This window comes from Engraulis encrasicolus, chromosome 5 (genome assembly GCF_034702125.1).
Source record: "Engraulis encrasicolus isolate BLACKSEA-1 chromosome 5, IST_EnEncr_1.0, whole genome shotgun sequence".
NCBI classification, from domain to species: domain Eukaryota; kingdom Metazoa; phylum Chordata; class Actinopteri; order Clupeiformes; family Engraulidae; genus Engraulis; species Engraulis encrasicolus.
Window position 1 is genome coordinate 32708817 of NC_085861.1, and position 11185 is coordinate 32720001.

At 43.5% G+C, this 11185-nt stretch overlaps 1 protein-coding gene across 1 annotated transcript in view; it reads left to right on the top strand.

Moving 5' to 3' along the window:
- The first annotated feature begins 205 nt into the window (after nucleotides 1-205).
- cyth2 (cytohesin 2) overlaps nucleotides 206-11185 on the top strand; it is a 20426-nt gene continuing 9446 nt past the window's right edge. The window contains exons 1-8 of the mRNA XM_063199150.1: nucleotides 206-720; nucleotides 3024-3174; nucleotides 4897-4963; nucleotides 5394-5512; nucleotides 6098-6178; nucleotides 7121-7233; nucleotides 7507-7655; nucleotides 9201-9312. Of these exons, the coding sequence (XP_063055220.1) occupies nucleotides 654-720; nucleotides 3024-3174; nucleotides 4897-4963; nucleotides 5394-5512; nucleotides 6098-6178; nucleotides 7121-7233; nucleotides 7507-7655; nucleotides 9201-9312 (859 nt within the window). The 5' untranslated portion in view covers nucleotides 206-653. The remainder of the gene's footprint in view (nucleotides 721-3023; nucleotides 3175-4896; nucleotides 4964-5393; nucleotides 5513-6097; nucleotides 6179-7120; nucleotides 7234-7506; nucleotides 7656-9200; nucleotides 9313-11185) is intronic.

Sequence of the window (11185 nt, forward strand, 5' to 3'; positions counted from 1 at the left end):
TCAACAACAACATTTTCCTCTGTGACATTGTTCCTTTATCACTGCTAAAATACTTTCCCTACTAAAACCTTTGTTTATCAGAATTTCATCCTTGTGGGTGAGTGAATGCAGCAATGCCTTCTATGGCATTTCCTTCTCCACTCTCCAAAACACCCATTCAGTGGGCCATTCATTTCACGTTTTTTTTAATTATTAGTAGGCCTATTATCGGTGCTGCACCACTTCGTAGGATTTTACATTTTTCCATAGGTTTTAGGCTAGGCCTACTGGGTAGACCTCTGCACTAGGCCCAGTCCTACAGCAGTCACCTGTCCTACTCCCACCATTTCATCTCAGGGGCACCACCAAAAAGACTAAATGTATTAAGTACTTGTCAGGCTCGTATAATCTGTTCTAAAAATTTATTTGGTTTCAGCCATTTTGGCTATAAATAAGGCCAAATTTCCAAAATGGCGCGTTTGATTGACCCTACACATATGGCCGACTGGTTGAGCACGCTTTACATTATTCCTAAATATGTCGTAACTTCCGGTATCAAGTCTTCCTTTGTCTGTACCTCCAGGTTTCGGGCTGCCTCCTGGTTATTTATTTATTTTCCTGTCTTTCTGTGGATATATTTTTGTTATATATCCTGCATTTTCTTCGGTTATTGAATGACAGTCGGCTCTGACACATATATGCCTAAAAGCAAAACGCCAAAAATGGATGACCTGGACTACAGTAAGTAGGATCCTTGCATCGCATTATTAGCCGGATGGCTTGCTAACTAGCTAGCAAAATAGCCCGTTCCTTTTGCTAAAAGCAAACACCCCCAAAAGTCACAAGTGCACAATTATCTATGAACATTTACTCATGGGTTTGACAGCTGATATTCGTGATATCTCGTGTGTGGTTGTATTTTTCTTGTACTGGGAGATGGTTCATGTCGATGGGGGTTTCATCTGTCAAAATGTATCGGTGGCTCTCTGAGCATCCTCTGCTAGAATAGTTGTTTAGCTGTTGCACAATGTTTACGGCAAAATCTTTTAATCATGTATGTGAAATTTGTTATTGGGTTTGCATGCAGCTATGTTGTTTGGACTGAATATAATATTGAAGTGTTGTCTAAGTACACGCCTAGCGCGTTTGCTCTGCATAAACACGTCTTTGTTGGCCAAAGGCAAACATTGTGTATGCAGACAGCTGGCGAGGCTGTCTATTACAATTCGGGGGCGGGGTCGATTGGTCGTTTCGCTTTTGCTCCATCTGTTCCTAGTGACCACCAAATGGGTTTTAATAAGGCCCTCTCTTAGCATTTGTCTGCCGTTGGACTTCAAGCTCTTTCCCAAATTTGATGTAATTATCGTGCTTGAATTTGTAAAACGGCTTGTCTTGTAATACATTGAATTAATTGTGAGCCATCGAGTGTATTTCAGCTGATGTGGGCTTTTCATTTTGGCAGCGGTTAAACATGCGTGCTATCTTCCCGCATGTTTTGTGATGGGCAGAGTGTGCTACTGTGATGACATTTTGCAGCTGTAAAGCCTATTTAAGTAATCTGTTAATGGCCTAATGGCGTGACTGTTGCCAGAGACAAATCTGCAAACCAAAACGACAAACCTTGTGTGTGTCACGTCAAAAATACCATATTATAGAGTAAAACGGATTGATTTTGCCTATAGCCTGCAGGAAGACGAATGGGCACGTGATTGCATTCCATCCTGCCACCTTGTAGAATATCCACATTCCTGACTATGAACACAGCAGCCCGGAGGGAGTGTGTGTGGCTGACTGACATGATTCATGAGTACTAATTTATATCTGCCCTCCTTCTTGCCAAACACCCTGTAACCACAGTACAACAATTACACGATTTCCAATGGGAAATACTCGACTACTGATTCTGTTCAATAGTAACAATAAACACTCATCATCGTGGGAAAGAATCCATACTGTTGCAGAACATAAACATCCCTAGGAGACAACAAAAGCACCCCAGTGTGCCAGTCCGGGCCAGGCCTCCATGTTTCCATCTGAACTGGCGTAGAGAAAGGATGGATTTGCCACAGGTCAGCGACTACAAACGGTCAGAAATGGAAAGCTGTAGGAAATATTGGCCTGATCAAAGAGGCCCTGCTAAGATGTACATCTGAAAGCAGTCAGTAAGGGGCGGGGGGTTGATGGGAGAGGTGGTGTTGGGGTAGTTTGAATTGGTGGTGGAGGTGGTGTTGGTGGCCTGTGGTGGGTATTCCTAGTTGGCTATTGAATTGCGCCGTCCCGGAATGCGGATTGTGCCAGCTTGCTCTCACCCTCCCTGCTGGCAAACAAAGCGTCTTCTTTAGTTGCGGCGTGCCCTCACCATAGGGCCAGTGTGTTTCATTCATGCCTTGCAACAAGAGGAAATGAAAATGTCACAAGAATGAACTGCCCGAGTGAATAACAATCTCCAACAGTGGCCGGTTGTGCGTGGCATGCACAGTAGGCCTGCACATGATACGATAACCACCAATCCACTCAGCATTTTTAGCGTCTATAGACTTTTCTATTCTGCTATCTGCACGAAAAGTTAAACCCACAATGTTGCTACTTCTATCCCATCCACCTTTTTCTTTTTTTCCCCTCCCTCTCTTTTCTTCTTTCTCATACTTTCCTTTTTACACTTTCACCCCTTTTTCATCTACTACTTTGCCCATGTGTATGTCTTTCTCTGTCTCACTCTCACTCCTTCTCTCTCTGCCCCCTTTTATACCCTTTGTCCATCCATCACTTTGCTCACGTGTACCCCATCTTTTCCTCCCTCCCCCTCACCTCCCCTGGACCTCCTCTCTCATCTCCCCTCCCCGCTCCTCTCCTATTCTCCCTTCGGACCTCTCCTCTCCTCTCCTCCTGTCCTGTCCTGTCCTGTCCTGTCCTGTCCTCTCCTCTCCTCTCCTCTCCTCTCCTCTCCTCTCCTCTCCTCTCCTCTCCTCCTCTCCCTTCGGACCTCTCCTCTCCTCTCCCTTCGGACCTCTCCTCTCCTCTCCTCTATTCTCCTCTATTCTCAGTCCCAGCAGACCTTAGCCCGGAGGAGCGCTCGGAGCTGGAGGAGATCCGCCGCAGGAAGGGGGTGCTGCTGCAGGAGATCCAGCGGCTCCGCGAGGAGCTGAGGGAGGCCATCATCGAGGTGGAGGGCCTGGAGGCCAGCACCGAGGGCAGGTAGGACACACAACACATAGAGCTGCATACAAAACACAACACATACACAACACATAGAGGTGCATACAAAACACAACGCAACACGTAGACATGCATACAAGACGTATAACATACACAACACATAGAGGTGCATACAAAACACAACACATACACAACACATAGACATGCATACAACGGCTGCACAAATAATCGGAAATCGTGATAAAATCGTGAAATCGAAGTCGTGATTTCAATCGTGATTTAATAGTGACCTACCTTTGAGAGCGTCCTTGAAGCCAGAACATACTGACAGGCTGGTGTTTCTGTCCAGAAATCTGTCCACCTAAGTTTCATGCTATTGCCTTTACATAATTATTACAATTAATTTTATTTTGCTCATTCCATATATAATTCATTCTTGGTTATATTTACCTTCGCCGAGACAAAGTCAGCGAAGGTTATGTTTTGACCGCTGTGTATTTATTTATTTGTGAATATGTTTGTACTTCGTATAACTCAGACAGAACTGAGCCGATTTTTATGAAATTTAGTGGGATGATTGGTCATGACCCAAGGAACAATCGATTAGTTTTTGAGAATGATTGGGTCAAAGGTCAAGGTCACGAAAGGTCAAAAACGTAAATTGAGCCGATTTTTATGAAATTTAGTGGGATGATTGGTCATGACCCAAGGAACAATCGATTACTTTTTGGGAGTGATTGGGTCAAAGGTCAAGGTCACGAAAAGGTCAAAAACGTAAATTGAGCCGATTTTTATGACATTTAGTGGGAAGATTGGTCATGACCCAAGGAACAATTGATTACTTTTTGGGAGTGATTGGGTCAAAGGTCAAGTTCAAGGTCACGAAAAGGTCAAAAACGTAAATTGAGCCGATTTTTATGAAATTTAGTGGGATGATTGGTCATGACCCAAGGAACAATCGATTAGGCCTACTTTTTGGGAGTGATTGGGTCAAAATTCAAGGTCAAGGTCACGAAAAGGTCAAAAACGTAAATTTACCGATTTTCTTTGCCAAGCACTATATGCCAGAACAACTTGTGCATGCTGAGTTGAATAAGAGGTCAAGACTGGGCCAAAAATGTAATATTAAGATATTCCGGTCCGATTTAAATGAAACTAACACCAAAATTTGGAGAATGTTATGCCCCACACAAGATGGCCAGAAAAAAATAAGTGGCGTAGGCGAAGGTTTGCGCTCTACCGAGTGCCCGTTCTAGTTCATCTTGTTATAATTTTCAAAAAAATCTGCAAAAAAATCAATAATCGTGATTATGATTTTTTCCATAATCGTGCAGCCCTAATGCATACAAGACACATAACATACACAACACATAGACGTGCATACAAGACGCATAACATATTCAACACAGACATGCATACAAGACTCATAACATGCACAACACATAGACATGCATACAAGACGCATAACACACACAAAACATAGACATGCATACAAGACGCATAACATACACAACACACAACACATGCAAACACGCATGCTTGTATGCTTGTCTTTTTGACTGTTAGCCTGACTGTTTTTATTTTGTCTGCTTACTTATTCATCCATCCATCTATCCATCAATCCACTTAACCATCAATCCACTTAATCATCTTTCCAGCCTCAGTTTAGCCTCTCCCAAACTCTGCTGCCCATGTCTTTCGGTGCATTGATTAGTAACTCAAGCTTGTCTGGGTTTTGTTTTTGTTTTTGTTTTTTCACAGCAAAACACTACAGAAGAGTCGGCACGTAGCCATGGGCCGCAAGAAATTCAACATGGACCCTAAGAAAGTGAGTACAGCCCGTTGGATCTTCAGATCTTCCTCAGATGAGAGGCTTAACGCAGTAGTTCAAGAGCAATAGCCTTTAACCCTTGTTGATTGATGGATTTGGCACAGGTCAGAAATGGAAAGCTTGGAGGAAAGCTGTGAGAGGTAAACAGTGCCATGCCCTTGCCATTGTTGTGACTTAAGCTTATCAGCAGGGATCTAAACTGGTGTTTATTTTAGTGTGGTGAGTTTTAAATGGCTTACCATTATGTTTGGAGTGGGGCCCTTCTGTTACCCGTGGTTAATGTACTGTAGTTTTCTTTTTGTTCTCTTGCCCACCTCACCAAAAAATACCTGGATTGACAATTACTGTCAGTTATGTGGTATATCTCTGTGTGCGTTATTACATGTTTGTACAAGTTTTGTGTTTGTGTGTGTGTGTGTGTTTGCAGGGCATTGTGTTTCTTGTGGAAAATGAGTTATTAAGACACACACCAGAAGACATTGCTCAGTTCCTATACAAAGGTGAAGGCTTAAACAAAACGGCTATTGGAGACTATCTGGGTGAAAGGTAAGGTTCCCCTGACGAGATGTTTAGTTTGATGGCTGCCATAATATTTCCTTTTAGCCTGAATGCGCTGACATGAGTGGGTGACTACTTTATAACTGTTGTGGCTCATTGACAAGTTTTAATAGAGGAACAGTCTCGATGTTATGTTGTCAGGCCTTGGTGTAAGCACGTCAAACACTGTGAGTCACTACCTCACGAGACTACTTAAATGTGAAGTTATGGCCCAGTAGTAAAAAGGCAGGAAAGGAAGCTATGATTTTCACTGCACAAGTACAAGCATTTAGAAGAAGATATCAGCTGCCTTCTGGAATCTGACCAGGTACATGAAAAGCGAAATTAAATAGAGAGTATCATTGAATGTAAAAGACAATATGAGGAAAGTTAGGAAAACTAAGAAAAGGATAGTTTAGGGTTTCCTCATGGTATGTTTCATTTTGAAACCAGACTCTGTATTTTCGTTGACTGTAACTTAAAGTAATAGAAGTGTTCAGGTAAAAAGGGAGAGGTTGAGGAGTTTCATCATGATGCATTGTCTCTGAAGTGTGCTTCCTAATGCTCTCCACTGTCTTCATCCATTTTTCACAGGGATGACTTCAACATCAAAGTGCTTCAGGCGTTCGTTGACCTGCACGAGTTCACTGACCTAAACCTGGTCCAGGCTCTCAGGTACATGTATTTTCCAGTGGAGTCTTCCCCCAGCCTGGTATTTCATCTCCTTTTGTATAGGGATGCACGATGTGAAAAATTTCGGCCGATACCAATATCTGATATTGACATTGCGGTTTTGGCCGATAACCGATATTAACCGATACGATACCTTTTTTTTTTTTTTCTTTTTTTTTTTTTCTTAAAGAGATAACATTTAATACAGACTGACAATTATGCAAACAAACTGAATTTTTGAATGTCCTCTTATTTCCAAAAACACTTTTTAACTCCCTGTGATAAAATTAGAGACAAACTAGGAGACAAACAATGAAAGTCACCGTCAAGTCCAATCTTTTAGAACTGTAACATATTTTAGAACCGTAACATAACAAAAAAAACATTGGCTTTAACATCGGCCCAGTTTTACCCATCGGACCGATGTCCGATGTGTTGAGAAATGTCAAATATCGGCCGATGCTGATACATCGTGCATCCCTACTTTTGTATATTGTCTTTGCCCTTTGTCCATTTTCCTTTTCATCCACCTACATTGAATTTAGTTCAACAAGTTCAACGTGATAAAAAGGGGCCACGTGTGTGAGTAGGCTGTGTGTTTCAACCCTTTCGTAGGATCCGGTATCCGGTTCCGGATCAGGCAGGATCTTAAGCAGTGGATCCGGTATCCAGCAGGATCCTAAAAATCAGGATCCGGTGCATCTCTAGTTGATTAACATGGCAAACTGACAGAAAATAATGGCAGAGCGGTCTTGTCTCTTGTTGTGTGTATCTCCAATACATAGTTGAAGGATTTAGTTGAGGGTCTTTCTCCCTTTGCAGTCCATTTGCACATCCGAAATGGATACTCTGGGTGTCGAGACGAACTTATTTTTTAAGATGACTCTGTTTCTGTTACTTTTTTTTGACTCCTATTCTGAAACCTTTTGTTTGTTTTCCACACAGGCAGTTCCTGTGGAGCTTCCGGTTGCCAGGTGAGGCGCAGAAGATTGACCGGATGATGGAGGCCTTCGCTCAGAGATACTGCCACTGCAACCCTGGCGTGTTTCAAAGCACAGGTCTGTACGATTTCACACACACACACAAGCTTAAGCATTGGTACAGGGTTATAACAGATAAACTGTATGTGTGTACTACACACACACACACTGCAATGTCTGCATACTTAGTGAAGGAACATAAAAAGTGTATCATGATGCCCCAATTCTAAGATTTTGTTTTACTATACATATGCATTATGTAACTAATAATTCTCTCTCACTCACCCACTGGTTACTTACTGCTTACTCACGCACGCACACACATCCATGCTCTTGTTTCTCCCTGTGCAGACACCTGCTACGTGCTGTCGTTTTCCATCATCATGCTGAACACCAGCCTGCACAACCCCAACGTGCGGGACAAGCCCGGCGTGGAGCGCTTCATCACCATGAACAGAGGCATCAACGACGGGGGAGACCTGCCTGAGGATCTGCTCAGGGTTAGTCTCTGTGTGTGTGTGTCTGTGTCTGTGTGTGTGTGTGTGCGCGCGCGTTTGTGTGTGCGCGCGCGTTTGTGTGTGCGCGCGTGTGTGTGTGTGTGCAAGTGCGCTTGTGTGTGTGCGCTTGTGTGTGTGCGCTTGTGTGTGTGCGCTTGTGTGTGTGCGCTTGTGTGTGTGCGCTTGTGTGTGTGCGCTTGTGTGTGTGCGCTTGTGTGTGTGTGCGCGCGCGCGTGTGTGTGTGTGTGCGCGCCCGTGTGTGCGCTTGTGTGTGTGTGTGCACGCGTGTGTGTGTGTGCACGTGCACGCGCGTGTGCGCATGTGTGTGTGTGTGTATGCGCGTGCGCGCGCGTGTGTGTGTGTGTGTTCCCCATTGCGGCATCAGGAAAGGGCCGTTGTCCAGGGCACAAATCATTCTAGATCACCACTGTGTGTCTGTCTGTGAGTATGTGCAGGCGTGTCTGTGTGCGTATGTGTATGTGTGTGTGCTGTGCGCCCACTTCTATTTCTCTGCATTTTTTTTCCACTTGTTTTTCCCGGAGGTAATGAAAGGGGAAAGAGGGAGTTGTGGGCATGTGTAAAAATATGTATGCGTTAAAATGAATTTGTGGGAGGAAGTGTGTTTTGGCCTAAGAGTTTGCATGTGTGTGCGCTTTTCGTTTTGGGAATTCAAGGGGAGTAACAGTAACAAAGTTTGTTATTGTGCCAGTTGTTGGCAGACTCATGATGTGGATCATATTTTTTGTTTTGTTTACCACATTGGTTATCTCAAAGTGCTTTTTTTTCTATCTTTTTTTTGGGACAGGACAGAAATGGAAAAGAATGTGCAGACAACTCTGATCAACACCAAAAAAAAAACCAATGCTGCTTTTCAGTCACATGTTGATGATAGCCTTTTAGCGGAGTAAACACTGTCTCTGACCTGTGCTCTAGCATTTGAGCTGCGCGTTGATTACACCCCACAGCAGTGTTGTCAGCACCGTAGAGGTCGATGTGACCCATTGAGTTATGACGCTGCAAAAACACTTTGTTGTGCTACCTCAGTCTCTCCTCTCCGCTATCTCCCAGTCCCTCCGCAACTCAAAATACAGCAATCAGTCACATGGTGCATTTTGGGAAAAAAAGTGTTTGTCAGAAAAGACTGATGATGTAGACTCATGTGCTCCCAGACCCAAGGTGTAAACCAAATCTTGTATGCAAAAATGAACCAGCTAAAAGCCATACAGTATAGAATGGATTGTATGAATAAAACAGTACAAATGTGAATTCATAGTTCAATGAAGTTGTTCGAAATCACATTTTCACTCCTTTTTCTTTGTTTTTCCTCATTGTACCATGAGACCTTTTAATCTCCGATTACACATCAAAAATAACGAGGCAGCTAGAACGCAATAACAGCTTTCGCAATGACGCAATAACAGATTTTCAGATTTGTCCGATTCCGAGTTGGCAATGGTAATGGTAATAGTGACTGAGGTCTCGGCATTTGTGCTTAGCACTTACTCTGTTTACCTCCATTAAAATCCCTCTGTTGTCATTGGTCCCCAGAACCTGTACGAGAGCATCAAGAATGAGCCCTTCAAGATCCCCGAGGACGACGGCAACGACCTCACGCACACCTTCTTCAACCCCGACAGAGAGGGCTGGCTCCTCAAACTGGGTGAGGTGGAGAACCGGGGTGGGGGTGGGAGAGCTACTGCTGGGGAGGGAGGGGGTGGGGCTGATGGGTTATGAGCCGTGGTGGGCAAAACTTGGATTCATTAGTTTCAGTCTAGGGCCACATATTCAAAATGACTTTTTTTTACCTGTCCAAGTCAACCAGGTGATCATTACACCAGCCAGTCACCTGGCTGTATTAGACGGATAAAACCAAGTCATTTGGGATATGTGGCACTGAATTGTCCAACTGTTTAATCCATGGTGGCGATGTTTACTTTTGTGGACGAGGGTGGAGGTGAGGTTTCTTTTAACCAGAGAACATTCCATCAGGTTTAGACTCTGAGAATGTGTTTAAAAAAATGGGCAAAGATAATATTGGTACAGATATTCATGCTCATTTAACGGTCACAGACTGACAGTCAGAAACGTCCCAAAATTAAGATACTTGCCTCTGTGTGAGTTTCAACGTTTTACTCACAAATAGGGCTGTGTTCAAAAGATCGATTCACGATCCAATATCGATTCACTGTGGAAAAGTGTGATAAAAATTTGTGGATCGATCTTTTGACGATGATTATAGATGCTATTTTCTCAACCACATCCTGTAGCTTTCTTCCCTATTGATGTAGACTACATGCACAAATACACACGGCCTGTTCAAGTAAATAGTGACAGTGTTTTCCCACCTTTCTCTCTCATACCAAATTTCCCACTTCTTTCTCTCATACCTAGGTATTTCATGTTTGTGTGGGTATCAAAAGTTGAGATATTTAGGTTTTTATACCCGGTCTTAGAATTTTAGGCATAAATAGGTTAAAGTGACAACCCAGCAATACAGAAGATCGATATTGAATCGAATCGAATCGGATCTTGGATCGAATTGGATCGTGACCTTCTGGATCGGAATCGAATCGATCCAGGAAATTTGGATCGATTCCCAGCAATACAAAGTATCTCCAGAATACGAAATGGGTTGATGATCAAAATCATGGGTAACAGGGCAGGGTGTGGGTGAGGTGGCATTGGTGGCAGTTTAGGAGCACATGGTTTTGGTGGGCAAGCTGACACACTATTTATGGAGGGAGGGTGGAGGGAGAGGGACAGTGGGTTTAGTGTAAGGGTGAGTGAGCAATACCCTGAATTTGTGTTCAGCTCCTGGTGTGACTTACAGGTTGTTTTGATTGTTGCATGATTATTTATATTTCTCCAAAATGTCACAATTGTGGTTAAGTTGTGTTAAATCATCAAAGAACCATGTCTGCGGTTTGCTCTGCACTGTGCAGTGTGGAAAATCCTGGAACATCTTTTATTGTGCTTTGTGGTGTCAATTCCTGTTAATTTCCCTCTTGCTAAGCCAACTCTTGTCTGTCTGTCTGTGCTGAATGAGTGAAGGAATTAAGAGTGTCTATGCATGAGAGTGCTCTCTGTCTTGTCGCATATATACACTGAACATGTGTACACACACACACACACACACACACACACACAGAGACACACACACACACACACACGTTTGTACGCACAGTATATGTGCACACAGTAAATACCTACACCTCGATCTATGAACTCTTAATGTATGCAGTCCCCCATATCATATTTTTTCCTAACAATTCTCATTCCTCTTGCTGATTTGGACACTGACACACTGACAGCCTACTCTTACTTCTCTTTACCCTTCAGCATGGTGGCAGCCTGCGTGGTCTTGTTCTTTTTGCATGAACGGCTCTGTGGTCACTCTGACACTAATATTTTTCCTTCTCTCTTTCTCTCCCTCTCCTCCCCTCCACTCTCTCTCTACCTACCCCCCCCCCCCTCTCTCTCCCTCCTTCCCTCTCTCTCTCTCTCTCTGTCTCTCTCTCTCTCTCTCTCTCTCT